This window comes from Leptodactylus fuscus, chromosome 10, assembly GCF_031893055.1.
Source record: "Leptodactylus fuscus isolate aLepFus1 chromosome 10, aLepFus1.hap2, whole genome shotgun sequence".
In the NCBI taxonomy this organism is placed as follows: domain Eukaryota; kingdom Metazoa; phylum Chordata; class Amphibia; order Anura; family Leptodactylidae; genus Leptodactylus; species Leptodactylus fuscus.
Genome location: NC_134274.1, coordinates 43,627,656 through 43,642,852, shown reverse-complemented (window position 1 = coordinate 43,642,852; position 15,197 = coordinate 43,627,656). Strand labels below are relative to the sequence as shown.

At 42.8% G+C, this 15,197-nt stretch overlaps 1 protein-coding gene across 1 annotated transcript in view; it reads left to right on the top strand.

The window, feature by feature from the left end:
• Positions 1-15,197, top strand: part of CDH23 (cadherin related 23) — an 832,275-nt gene that overhangs the window by 674,762 nt on the left and 142,316 nt on the right. The window contains exons 32-36 of the mRNA XM_075257430.1: positions 945-1,046; positions 3,088-3,237; positions 4,048-4,176; positions 4,486-4,614; positions 6,266-6,493. Coding sequence (XP_075113531.1) covers positions 945-1,046; positions 3,088-3,237; positions 4,048-4,176; positions 4,486-4,614; positions 6,266-6,493 — 738 coding nt within the window. The remainder of the gene's footprint in view (positions 1-944; positions 1,047-3,087; positions 3,238-4,047; positions 4,177-4,485; positions 4,615-6,265; positions 6,494-15,197) is intronic.

Below are 15,197 nucleotides of genomic sequence, written 5' to 3'. Positions count from 1 at the left end.
AGGAGTAGCCTTTAGAAAGGCTATTCTTCTCCTACCTTTAGATGTCTTCTCTGCTGCGCCGTTCGGTAGAAATCCCGGTTTTCTTAGGTATGCAAATGAGTTCTCTCGCAGCACTGGAGGCGTCCCCAATGCTGCTAGAAAACTCTCCAGCGCCACCTCCATCTTCTTCAGGAACGGACTCCCTGCATGTCTTCTTCCATTGCTGAGTTCAAACTTCTACACATGCGCAGGCGGCTCTGCCATCGGGCCTCGGGCAGAGCCAACTGTGCATGCCCACAGGCCACAGTGTAAGTGGCCATTTTTCTTGTGGCCACGGGCATGGGCAGTCTGCTCTGCCCGAGGCCTAGAAGATTGAAACCCAGGACAGAAGAAGACACAGGGAGAGAGCATTCCAGAAGAAGATAGGTGTTGCTGGAGAGTTCTCTCGCAGCATTGGGGACGCCCACAGTGCTGCGAGAGAAATCATTTGCATACCGATGAAAACCGGGATTTCTACCGAACGGTGCTGCTGAGAAGACATCTAAAGGTAGGAGAAGAATAACCTTTCTTAAGGCTATTTTTATGTATTAGTCACAAAAAATTGTGTCTTAATGATCCCTTTAAGTGGCTTGTGAGAGTTGGCTTCTTTGTATTGTGTTCCTTCATCATCCTGTGTAGGTTGTCCCCACTGTCTGTTCTGTCCCCTATGTTTGCCTGTGTTGTCTTAGTGAATGAGAAAAGTGGAAAAGTAAGTTTTTTTTCTCCCTACTGCCATTTGTATAAGTTTATTCGTCTGCTTTACAAACATGTAAAAAATGTAAATTGTCTTCTCTGATGAATGAATTGCATACTGTACTTAGAGCTGCAGAACATGGTGTTGCTGTATATATACCGTATATATATATAGCGTCATAATTTGAATGGATTTCACATTGATTTGATTATTACATTTGTCTTAACCACAGGGAATGATGACTGTGAAAGGTTTAGTAGATCGTGAGATGGGAGACTTTTATACCTTAACAGTAGTAGCAGATGACGGAGGGCCCAGGCTGGAGACCACTGTGGTGAGTCTACATTGACTGTATGGACAAACACAAAATAAACTATTTGGCAATTTAACAAAACTGTGTAAATGACATAGGCTGAGATCAATAAAATATCAGATAAAATAACCACAATTTGTCCCAAATGTCAAGGGAATGCCCAACTGACTTGCTATTGCCACATATATACACATAAGGCTAGGTTCACATCTTTGCTTGGGGATTCTGTTCCCCATTCTGCTTTAAAAATTCAAGACAGGACTTGGCAAACCTCTTTATAGTCTATGGGGTCCACGAGTAACCACGTTATAAGCAGATTGGCTTTCGGTTTTTTGGGGAGCTTAAGCAGACCTGAATAACGGAAACCCAATCACATATGTGAACCTAAGCTAAGAGAACTACTAGTGCATCCCTGAACTTATGGCATGAGCCTCTGTGTTACTGAGGGACACATAGTATTCTCTATATTCTTAGGCCTAGTTCACACGGGACGGGGTATGGCGTATTTTGGTCCTGATTCTGATGCGGCAAGCTGTGTCAGAATAGGACCAAAATATGCCTGCCGTGACTGGGAATGGGCCCAGTCCGGAGGGTGCTGCCGCGGGTTGGACGCCGCGGCTGATTCAGCTGTGGAATCTGCCTGAACAAAGGGCAGCTCACTTCATTTTTCTATGAGCGGCAACATGACACTCATGGAAGAAAGTAAGCTAGCGGTCTACATAGACCTCTATTGTGAGGAGGCGGATTCTGACGTGGATTCAGCACCAAAATCCACCCTCTCTTGCCTCGTGTGAACGAGCCCTTATGTTTGATTCATCCTTCTATCATCAACTGGTCCAAGAAGCTGTGACCAATGAGGGAAACTATGAATTGTCGAACATTTCTCTTCTAGCACCCACTGCACACTTGACTAATGAAAGTGCATGAACATCTATTGGCTCGTTCACATCTGCGCCCGGTCTCCATTCATACAGGTTTCCGTTTCCTGCACAAAACAGGGGCAGGAGACGGAAACCTGCCGGCATCTTTCCAAACCCATTCATTTGAATGGGTTTGAAAAGTGTCCGTCTGTGAGCGCCGGTGAGCGTTTTATGCGCTCCACTTCGAACCATTTTTTTTAAACCGGACATAGTCAGACATGCACTCCGCGGCAAAACCTTTTTTTTTAAACCAGACACAGAGTAGTGCATGTCCGACTCTGTGTCCGGTTTAAAAAAAACGGTTTTGCAGCGGAGAGCTCAAAACGCTCACCGGCGCTCACGGCCGGACTCGGCATGACAGACCTCATAACGGAGATTGAACGCTAGTGTGAACCCAGCGTCAGACATATACTGCAAGAGAAATTCATGTCATGTACACACTGCTTTTCTAGTTGAAGGAGTGAAGGAGAGCAAAACAAGACTTATTGCTCAAATTAGTGTAGTGATATTGGCTTCCCTCTATGAGCTGCACTTGTACCATATTAAAACTTAGAAGATCAGCCTCTGTAAGCATGACAAAAGGTAGAGGAAACAATAACACAGTGAGTGCCAGCTTATAGCAAACAATAACTTTATCCTCCAAGTCCCAAACAATAACCTTGTCCTTACCTATCAACCCTCACTTCCTGTAGGATGTAGTTATAATGAATGTTACAGATCCACCTTCCTCCCTATGGGTTTGCCCTTCCTTAGATTTCATTAAAAACTTGTTCTCCCACTACTTATTACCATGTTAATTATGTGCGACGGCCTTTCCTGCTTTTTTACACAACAAACCTTTGCAGTAAACGCAATTGGCTAATGCTGGATTACACCTGGATTACTATTTTTGGTAGAATATCAAATGAATAACAAACTAATGAATAACAGATTAATAAATAGGTTGGGGTCTCCTTTGATAAAAGTACAATCATGTGAAAAGTTAAAGAGGACGTGTTCCCAGGTCCAAAAAGCCTAATATCTTAGATCATGTGATTACTGCCATGATAAGCATTTTGGTGTTTATCCAAATTTGTTCAGATATTTCAAAGATATAAGCCCTTTTAGTATTGATGCAATACTTGTAACATTTGGTTTTACAGGTACAGATCACTGTTTTAGATGAGAATGATAATAGTCCCCAGTTTGATCCAACATCAGAATCAATAGTGAGTGTGGCAGAGGACTGCCCAACGGGTAGAAGAATAGGTCTAGTCCTGGCCAGAGACCCAGATGCTGGCACTAATGGACAAGTAAGTATTTTTCCATTTAAAACTACATTCATAATTTTATAATGTGTGTAAATATTAAAGGGATTCTATCATTAAAATTTTATTTTTTCTGCCTACCACGTGGGAGTAGCCTTAAGAAAAGCTATTCTTCTCCTACCTTTAGAATTCTTCTCCAGGCCACCATTCAGTAGAAATCCCGGTTTTCGTCAGTATGCAAATTAGTTCTCTTGCAGCACTGGGGCGGGCCCCAGTGCTCAAACAGCACTGGGGGTGTCCTCAATGCTGCGAGAGAACTCTCCAGCACCACCCCCATCTTCGTCTGGAACGGCCTCTCTTCGCGTCTTCTTCTGGCGCTGGGTTAAAACTGTGCATGCCCGCCGGCCACAAGAAAATGGCCACTTACACAGTAAGTGTAAGCGGCCATTTTCTTGTGGCCACGGGCATGCGCAGTCAGCTTTGCCCAAGGCCTAGAAGTTTGAACCCAGCTTCGGAAAAAGACGCGAAGAGAGGCTTTTCCAGACGAAGATGAAGATGGTGCTGGAGAGTTCTCTCGCAGCATTTGGGACGGCCCCCAGTGCTGCAAGAGAACTCATTTGAATACCGACAAAAAACGGAATTTCTACCGAATGGTGGCACGGAGAAGACATCTAAAGGTAGGAGAAGAATAGCCTTTCATAAGGCTATTCCTACGTGGTTGGCAGAAAGAATACAATTTTAATGATAGAATCCCTTCATGTTTTAGCTTCATGTTTATGGCTTTATGGTTAGCCCGTTGCCAATGACATCAATTTTTAATTAGAATACAATGTTTTCTCACTCATTATTTTCTAGGTGTCTTTTTCTCTAACTTCTGGAAATGCAGCCATGCTGTTTGAGATCCGCATTACGAACAACACCTATGGTGAAATTTTTCTGATAAAACCACTGGACAGAGAACTGCAAGAAGTGCACTCACTGAGGGTAAAAACAGAATTTCCAAATCCTGATCCATATTTTCTATATATTAATATTATTCTAATTATGATTAGGCTATAGATGTAAATTTCTTTAGCATTACTATCAGTATTTCTCAAAAAGAAAAGGGAATTTCCTAGTCATTGGAAAAAAAAAAAAAGATGGACTTGACCTTGAACTAGTCTTTTGAAAAATCATAGGGCCAAGAGCGGGCCTACCACATATTCCTTGATTATAAATTTGCCCATGGCCACAGTTTGTCTAATACTGGCCCTGGTAAGCTGGTATATAATGTTAAACTCTATTATCTTACAGATCCAGGCATCTGATAAGGGATCACCACCTCGACGAACGGATTACACAATGACGGTGAATGTGATAGATGTGAATGACAATCCACCTGTTATCAGTAGCCCTTTTGGCTATAACGTCAGCGTTTTTGAGGTATGTGTTTTAGTTATTTTAGTCTTTAAGAGGAAGTACTTTCTACCAAAACACAATGATTAAATGATGTTCTGATTTCCAACACATTAAGGTATATTACATGTACCAGATTTGTTGCAAACATTTCTGAATGTCCATATTATCCGAAATTCAAGCTGTTGCTGCAAAAATTTTTCCATTTCAATGAATGGTACTGATTTTCCATTCTTGTAGAAATTGTGATGATATAACCCCTATACTGGCCCTCACAAGGTATAATGCACACCACACAATCCCTCCGATCACCCAGAGTGTTCCCTGTCCGCCTAATTAAAGTATGTCCCATTATATTAAATGGGTTATCGGCCTTTATAATATTGATAGCCTACCCCTAAGATAGGCCATCAATGTTACATCTGTATGGGTCTGACAGCCAGGACTCCTGCAGATCTGCTACAGCACGAAAAGATGGCATGGCTACAGGTAATATAACATGTCTGGAGCCATGCTGCTCACCTGCCATACAATGTGTGCCGCTGCAGAATATAAACCCACCACTAAATATTGTATGGAATGCAAGCAGCGTTGTTAGCATTGCTGGTAGTTGTGTTGTTCCGAATAAGCTGGGGTAGTCGGGGGAGGTGTAAATAAAATAATTATAAATAAATATAATAATAAAAAAAAAAAAAAACAAAAAAAAAAAAAAAAACAACAACACGTCTGGCCTGGCACTTTGTTGTCTGCTGCCAGTGACCATTCAGTTTCATGCTAGTACTTTGCTGCAGGAAGTCCTGCACTTCATATGACAATTAGTGCACTCAGCGACCGCTGGTAATGTAAGTGGGTGACATCACTGGTCCATCTCCAGCAACCCCTGGGGCCACTGGTTGCTCTCAGTGGTCATATGAGGTGCATGACTTCCAGCAATGAGGAGCCTGAATGGTCCCTCATAAAGTGGCCCCCATACAATTTGGGGGGACCAGTGAAGGGTCAATGTATGGGGCAACCAGAGAAGGTGCCACTGTATGGGGAGGACCAGTGAAGGGACCACTGAATGGGGAGTCCAGTGAAGGAATTACTGTATGGGGAGCACCAGTGAAAGGACCACTGTATGGGGGGACCAATAAAGGGACCACTGTATGGAGGGACCAGTGAAGGGACCATTATATGGGTGACCAGTGAAGGGATCACTGAATGGGGAGTCCAGTGAAGGAGCCACTGCATGGGGAGAGCCAGTGAAAGGACCACTGTATGGGGGGACCAATGAAGGGACCACTGTATGGGGAGTCCAATGAAGGAACCACTGTATGGGGAGGACCAGTGAAGGGGACACTGAATGGGGGAACAGATGAAGGAATCACTGTATGGGGAGAGCCAGCGAGGGGTCCTTTGCAGGACAATATTAGAATTGAAATCTACACCAATAGCATAGATTCCAGGTATAACTCAAGTTGGCTTTCTATTTTATAGTAAAATACTTCGTATTGTGTACTATAGTCTTCTGTTATCCGTGGACCATGTCATGACCTGTCTTCCATTCCATCGTCCATGATGGAGGAAACCATTTTCCTATTATCACACTAAATAAATATTTAACATGTGCATAGCTGTCACTTGTGTAGCTGCTTTGGTAGCAATGATAACAGTCTTTTTTTTATCGCTTTGTTTGTAGAATGTTGGAGGGGGGACATCAGTTATTAAAGTGACAGCAACCGACAAGGACAAAGGACTGAACAGTGTCCTTTCTTATTACATTACACAAGGCGATGAGGACTTAATTTTCCGCATGGATAGACTCACAGGTGAAATTGCCACTCGTCCATCTCCTCCTGACCGTGAAAAGCAGAGCTTCTATCGTCTCATGGTTGTTGTGGAAGATGAAGGAAACCCTTCTTTGTCAGTGAGTACTTTTCCGGAAATGTAACGTATTGCTATTTCACTGAGGGTTGCAGATTTGTTTTGGATGCATAAAGCACCAATAGCTAAATGCTAGTCAATGAAGTAGTATTGATTTAAGTTCATGAATGGTAGAGGGGATCTAATGTGGTGTAATGTTGTGTTGTTTCTTCTGTGAATGTTATGCAGATTACATCAATGGAGTTCTAGTATCTAAACTGAGTTTGTAAAACATGGAGCTCTAAACTTAATTTTAGCCATTAGATAGAACTATATGTCATGAATTGTCATATACATTACAGCACCATAGCATGCCATTATGCTAGATTATGGTGATGAGCTCTGCCCAACTGATCAATTGCAGGACCCTGGCCATAAGATGCAGAAACAGAGAAACCATTGATACTGGCAATTTAACCCCTCAAATGCCACCTTCAATAAGGAACCTCTGCATCTAAAGAGCTTGACACAGAGAAGGCACCATGCAAAGCAATTGTAGCAACACTCAGTTACTACATGGTTAAAGGGATTCTACCATTAAAATACATTTTTTTCTCGTTGACACGTAGGAATAGCCTTAAGAAAGGCTATTCTTCTCCTACCTTTAGATGTCTTCTCCGCGCCGCCGTTTGGTAGAAATCCTGGTTTTCGTTGGTATGCAAATGAGCCCTGGAGGCGGGCCCCAGCACTCAAACAGCACTGGGAGCGTCCCCAATGCTTTGAGAGAACGCTCCATCTTCTTCAGGAACATCCTCTTCACGCGTCTTCTTCAAGCGCAGGTGGTCAAACTTCTAGGCCTTGGGCAGAGCCAACTGTGCATGCACACAGGCCACAAGAAAATGGTCGCTTACTTACTTTGTAAGTGGCCATTTTCTTGTGGCCGCGGGCATGCTCAGTCGGCTCTGCCCTAGGCCTACAAGTTTGACCGCCAGCGCCGGAAGAAGATGAGGAGAGAGGCTGTTCCAGAAGAAGATAGAGGCGGCGCTGGAGATTTCTCTCGCAGCATTGGGGACGCCCCCGGTGCTGTTTGAGCGCTGGAGACCGCCCCCCAGTGCTGAGAAAACTCATTTGCATACCGACGAAAACCCGGATTTCTATGGAACGGCGGTGCGGAGAAGACATCTAAATGTAGGAGAAGAATAGCCTTTCTTAAGGCTATTCCTACGTGTCAACGAGAAAAAAAATGTGTTTTAATGGTAGAATCCCTTTAACAAGGGGGCAAAAAATGAATATAGCAGTGAAATGTATGTACTGTATATCAAAATGTTGAAACACATCCTGCAGAAAGCAAGCCATTAAAAAGCCACATAAAATGAATAGCTCTTAGTTATGGAACATAAAAAAAGCGTGATCCATAAGGCCCAAACCAGCCTAGATTTTGGAGTGGTTAGAATACAACAGTAACATGGAAGGAAGTCTCTACAAGTAATACCTAGTAAACATAGGTGAGCTCTGTAAAACGTGACATATAAGAATACTGATCGGGGATAAGGCTTAGTTCTTTTGATATTGATATTAATAAGTTAAGTTTCCGTTCCCTCGGCCTAGATGACAGAATCAATAGATTACGGCCTCGTAGCTGTTTTGCCTTTTGTCTATATCCCTGCTGAGTTATATACATTGTGAGCTGCCACAGAATGTGTGGAAAGGTAAGTAACACCTGCCCTGAGTGTACTTGTGATGTAGAAAAGCATCTATTACTTTTCATGCTCAGTCAATGGTTGTTGTTGGTAGAATAGCATAGCACATAGAATACTGTAGAGAATATTCCTATTTGACTAGAATTTGTGTTTTTTCATGAAACTATAAAAAAAAGTTTATATTGTACTTATATTGTACTTGTATTGTATATTGTATTGAAAGATTTTTTTAACCTAAGGCGTTCTTCATGCTGCAAAAACATAACTGATTTTGTGCTAATACAGAAAACTGCACATTCACCTACATAGAAAACTGCCAAAACCGGAAGAGAGAAAAGTCTTCATTGCAGGGCTTTTCTCTATGCCGATTTTAAGGGGAATGTAGGACAGAGTTTCGTACGGAGACTCAAACGATAGTGTGAAGCTAGCATAACCTCTCACATGCCATGTTTGTTATTGACCGTGGCATCTGAGGTAGTTAGGCCCCGTTCACACGTGTCAAGAGGGGGCGGATTTTGGCGTGGAATCCACGTCATAATCTGCCCCTTCACAATGGTGGTCTATGTAGACTGCTAGCTTCCTTTTTTCTGTGAGCGGCAACACGCCACTCAAGGAAAAAAGAAGTAAGCTGCCCTTTCTTCAGACGGATTCAATGATCCGCGACCGTCCGCCTTGCGGCAGCACCCTCCAGCCTGGGCTCATTCATTTGGGCCTACTCCAGAGCAGAGTGCCATACCTGTGGGAAGCCGTGACTGTCAGAAGTCATGGCAGGTGGATTTTGGCCCTATTCTGACTCGTCTTGCTGCGTCAGAATCAGGACCAAAATCCACCATCCGCACCCTGTGTGAATGGGGCCTTACAAGCTATATAGACCAGAGGTGGGCTCAACCTGTACCATATTTCCAATGTGAACTAAGGCAATACTACCTGGAGAGCAGACATAGTAGCTCCTATGGTACCCAACAACTAATTTCCACTGAGGCCTTGGGTGCAGTTCGTTATAGCTATGGGTGATGAAAATGGGATCTGGAAAACTGAATGTGCCTCCATGACTGTAGAGGGACATCATAATGCCTGGATGTGACATCATTATAATTACTTTCTTCATATAAGATAAGGGTGCATTCACACTAAGTATATGCTGAGCTGATTCTGAATGTAAAGCATGTTCAGAATCAGCGCGTACAAAGCAGATCCCATTCATTTCAATGGGAGCTGGCATACGAGCGCTCCCCATTGAAATGAATGGGCTGCTTTTTTCCCTATTGGTTTCAATGTGATATGCCTTTAATAGTCCCACTGTGGGGAAATTTTAGCATGTTACAGCAGCATAGTACAGTAATACAGATACAGGATAATACATAGTAATATATTACAGAGGTAGACACACATATGCTGAGAAAAGAAGATATACTAGGAGTCCATAGCAGCTAAGGAAGAGAAGAAATAAGGAAGACTTCATAATCATTTAGTTCTCTGTGCGGTGTGATTGGTGATGTCACAGTGGACACAGTATTTTTTTTTGTATGTGTTCTTTATCCCTATACTGTGAAATCACTATGTGCATTATCCCTGTACTGTGACATCACTGTGTGTATTATCCCTTTACTGTGACATCACTGTGTGTATTATTCCTGTACTGCGACATCACTGTGTGTATTATCCCTGTCCTGTGACATCACTGTGAGTATTATCCCTGTACTGTGACATCACTGTGTGTATTATCCCTGTACTGTGACATTACTGTGTGTATTATCTCCGTACTGTGACATCACTGTGTGTATCATCTCTATACTGTGACATCACTGTGTATATTACCTCTTTACTGTAACGTTACTATGTTCAGTATCCCTGTACTATGGCAACACTGTGTGCATTATCTGTCGTTTAAAATTACTGTGTATTATACTTGTGTCTAAAGGAGACCAAAATAATCCGACATTTCAAGTTCAGATCTTGCTACTTACCTGGGCATTCACATGGAGTAACGCGGCACTGATTCTTGCACGATAACTCGAGTAAGAATCAGCGCTGCAAAACCGAATCCCTTTGACTTCAATGGGTTTCGTTTAACACGCGTAACACATTTAGGTCAATGGGATTCTGTTTTGCAGTGCTGATTCTTAGGCGAGTTCTCGAGTCAGAATCAACGCCATGTTACATTGTGTGAATGCCCCTTAAGGTGCAATGTTGTCCTATGCAGTGGCGTAACTACCGTGGTAGCAGCAGAGGCAGCTGCCACAGGGCCCGGGACACTAGGGGGCCCGGTGATAGCTGCTACCGCTGCGGATTTTTTTTTTAAATAGGCCGTTACCTGCTGGAGTAACTCCAGCATGTAACGGGCCCTATTTACTGCGTCAGGGGCTGCCTGAAGATGGAGAGGAGCTGCTTCCTCCACAGTCCATCTTTTAACAGTAGTAAAGCCAGCAATTGCTGCCTTTACTAGTGCACCCAAGCACTAGTGCCCCTGCTGTCTCCGGGCACTTGCATAGTGACAGCGGGCAGGAAAAACTTCTATCTCCTGCCCACTGTCCCCAGGCCCTGTGCCGGCATCTATACTAGTAGACGAAAGGACCTGAGACATGACGTCATCAAAGGTCCTTTAATCTACTAACACAGACTCAGTGTCTTTTGTGGGCGGAACTACCTGGACTGTACAAGTCAGTGTACAATGGGGGGAATGGGTTATAGGCTGTGAGGAAGAGGGGTACATGGGTGTGCAGGCTGTGTGAGAAAGTCTGCACCCCCATTCCTTCCTTTCTCACATACAGCCTGCACACCTATGTACCCCTCCTTTTTTTTAATCAAATAATTTTTATTAACAAATTTTTCTTTACATAAAATCACCCTCTTATTCACAAACTGCCTGCACGCCCATGTACCCCTCTTGGAGGGGGCCCCATGTCAAAAGTTCGCCACGGGGCGCCGCCAATCCTAGTTACGCCACTGGTCCTATGGTTACTTGTTACGGCCCTGTACATGTCTTCTTGGTGTTAAATGTACTTTAGAATAAGCAGGTTACATTTATTCTAACTATAGAATTGTTAAATAACATTTTCAAAAACTGGTTTAGTGTACCCGCAAACTGAAGCATCTGCAGGACCACGAACAGCTAGTCCCAGGACACATTGTCACATGCTTTTGTGGCAGTCCTGTCCTAGGATGTGAAACACTTTTTAGCAATCAAAGATTATGTTTGATGAAAGGTTTCACTTGCGACCAATTTGGCAGCTTCTATCTGTTATTCTTACTGTTTTTAGTAACATGTTTACAAGGCTACAGAACAGTGGTTGTTGTCGTCTCCACCTTGCAGATGTTTATGAGGTTATGTGTAAGATGAAGGGGTGTTTCCTCTTATGTGTTCACTCTAAAGCACTATTACCAATGGGCCTGTGCATCCTGGTTATGAAAGGGGCTCCCATTTTCTGCCACAAGATCTTCAGTATGATTCGCTTCTGGTGGTTTCCTAATAGTAGACAATCAGATACATTGTTGTTTTTCTACTATTTAAAAACCACACGGGAACAAGCCAAGTTACAAAACATACAGAATTTCTACCAGGTGTTTCCTTGGCAACTTTCTGCAACATGTGTGGGTTAGATGACACTTGGTGTATTTTATTACTATGACTCATACTGTATATGATGAATTGCTCTATAATCATTCTGCTTTCAATATAATCGAAATGATTTATTAATGATAAGTGGTTTGGAGCACATAAAGATTAAAGCATTGATACGATGGGCGGAAAAAGTGTTAAATCTTCCCCAGCACCTATTTAAAGGGATCCTATTGTTGGATACCCTTTTTTTCTAACACTTAGGAATAGCCTTAAGAAAGGCTATTCTTCTCCTACCTTTAGATGTCTTCTCCACGCCGCCGTTCAGTAGAAATCAGGGTTTTCTTTGGTATGAATCCGGGTTTCTTTGGCAAATGAATTCTTTCGCAGCACTGCTTACACCAGCTTACTGTGTAAGGAGCCACAAGAAAATGGCCGCTTACACAACTTACTGTGTAAGCAGCCATTTTCCTGTGGCCTTGGGCATGCACAGTCGGCTCTGCCCAAGGCCCGACTCCTTAAAGGGGTATTTCCACGTCGCATACTCACCAGCCTTCACTGCTGTAAAATCTTCTTTCTTCCTGGTTTCTTACATCATTTGGTGGGTGGGGTTTTACATGCAACCTGCCATTTAGCTCCGCCCCCAAAATAACATGTAGCTCCGCCCATCCATATTGGACTATGAAGTACAGGCAGCAGCAACTCCATTCTGTGTTACATACAGAGACTGCCTGTCTCTGCCATAATGAACACAATTGTATTAGCTAGCCTGATAACTGGGAGAACAGAAGAAAGTTCAGAAATGAAAGCAGCTCTTCTCCCCTATCTGAGAGCAGGACCTAGGTCACATGGTGTATACACAGGAATAGCTAGATACACAGGCTCGCTCCCGTGCACTTTGCCCCTCCTCCCTCCCCCCTGAAAGCAGCAGATACATCACTTGACTTTTGAGCAGATAAGTCAAGGGCTGTGTCAACAATGAATTGAATAAAGTAAGATAGTGAACAAACAAAGCAGTTTTGCTGAAGCAGTGTATTTAGGAAAAGTCTTAAATCCACATTAACAAGCAGTATAGATAGGATCCTTGTGATGGGACAACCCCTTTAAGGCCGGGGGCTACATGTGGCAGAGAAAAAAAAATGCTGCGTTTTACAGTTCTTCCAAAGTGGAAGGGATTCAAGCGAATCTCATTCACACACTGCGGAAGAATAACCGCAGTGGACACACCATTGCAGTTTTGGAAATCGCAGCATATCAATTGTATCTATGTAAACACTGGCAGTTAGCCTATAAGTATAAAGGAAGCAGAAAGTCCGCAGAGTAAACCTATGCAGACATTCTGTGAAATCGCGGGGAAAAAACCATGCGTTACTGCCATGGTTTTTCCTGTAGCGCTTTTTTGTTGCGGCCTGCTATGTGGGGCATTAACCTTATTAAAGCCCAACTGACACCTTAATTAAATGAATTGTCCCCTTATTCCCCTAATGACCCCTTATATAAATGACAACCCCCTTATGTTCATAATACCCCCTAATGACTCTTTATATAAATGATGGCCGAATAAATAATCTCCCCCCTTTTATTCATAATGCCCCCTAATAGCTGTTATATAAATGACCCCCCTATCGTCCTAATACCCCCTAATGAATCCTCCCTTATAGTTATAATTCCCCCTCCCCTTTTATACTATGCCACAGCTGTGCTAAAGAAAAACAAAAAAATATAAGTTATACTCTCCTTCCTGTGAGCCTGATGTACGGAGCCTCCGCTTCTTGAACCGCACGCAGTGTCCATGCACAGGACATCTGTCTCAGCACAAGCGGCGCAATGCTATGACATCATCACGTCCACCTTTGCCGAGAGCAGACGTGTTCTGTTTGGTTAGGTGCATTGTAAACCACAAGCCTGAAGTGACACACAATCTACAAGACAGTTAGTTTGAGAATGGGTTTTAAATACAGTCCTATGAAAAAGTTTGGGCACCCCTATTAATCTTAATCATTTTTTGTTCTAAATATTTTGGTGTTTGCAACAGCCATTTCAGTTTGATATATATAATAACTGATGGCCACAGTAATATTTCAGGATTGAAATGAGGTTTATTGTACTAACAGAAAATGTGCAATATGCATTAAACCAAAATTTGACCAATGCAAAAGTATGGGCACCCTTATCATTTTATTGATTTGAATTCCCCTAACTACTTTTTACTGACTTACTGAAGCACAAAATTGGTTTTGTAACCTCAGTGAGCTTTGAACTTCATAGCCAGATGTATCCAATCATAAGAAAAGGTATTTAAGGTGGCCAATTGCAAGTTGATCTCCTATTTGAATCTCCTCTGAAGAGTGGCATCATGGGCTACTCAAAACAACTCTCAAATGATCTGAAAACAAAGATTGTTCAACATAGTTGTTCAGGGGAAGGATACAAAAAGTTGTCTCAGAGATTTAACCTGTCAGTTTCCACTGTGAGGAACATAGTAAGGAAATGGAAGACCACAGGGACAGTTCTTGTTAAGCCCAGAAGTGGCAGGCCAAGAAAAATATCAGAAAGGCAGAGAAGAAGAATGGTGAGAACAGTCAAGGACAATCCACAGACCACCTCCAAAGAGCTGCAGCATCATCTTGCTGCAGATGGTGTCACTGTGCATCGGTCAACTATACAGCGCACTTTGCACAAATAGAAGCTGTATGGGAGAGTGATGAGAAAGAAGCCGTTTCTGCACGTACGCCACAAATAGAGTTGCCTGAGGTATGAAAAAGCACATTTGGACAAGGCAGCTTCATTTTGGAAACAAAAATTGAGTTGTTTAGTTATAAAAAAGGCGTTATGCATGGCGTCCAAAAAGAAACAGCATTCCAAGAAAAACACATGCTACCCACTGTAAAATTTGGTGGAGGTTCCATCATGCTTTGGGGCTGTGTGGCCAATGCCGGCATCGGGAATCTTGTTAAAGTTGAGAGTCGCATGGATTCCACTCAGTATCAGCAGATTCTTGAGAATAATGTTCAAGAATCAGTGACGAAGTTGAAGTTACACCGGGGATGGATATTTCAGCAAGACAATGATCCAAAACACCGCTCCAAATCCTCAGGCATTCATGCAGAGGAACAATTACAATGTTCTGGAATGGCCATCCCAGTCCCCAGACCTGAATATCATTGAACATCTGTGGGATGATTTGAAGCGGGCTGTCCATGCTCGGCGACCATCTAACTTAACTGAACTTGAATTGTTTGTCCAAAATACCTTTATCCAGGATCCAGGAACTGATTAAAAGCTACAGGAAGCGACTAGAGGCTGTTATCTTTGCAAAAGGAGGATCTACTAAATATTAATGTCACTTTTCTGTTGAGGTGCCCATACTTTTGCACCGGTCAAATTTTGGTTTAATGCATATTGCGCATTTTCTGTTAGTACAATAAACCTCATTTCAATCCTGAAATATTACTGTGTCCATCAGTTATTAGATATATCAAACTGAAATGGCTGTTATGAACACCAAA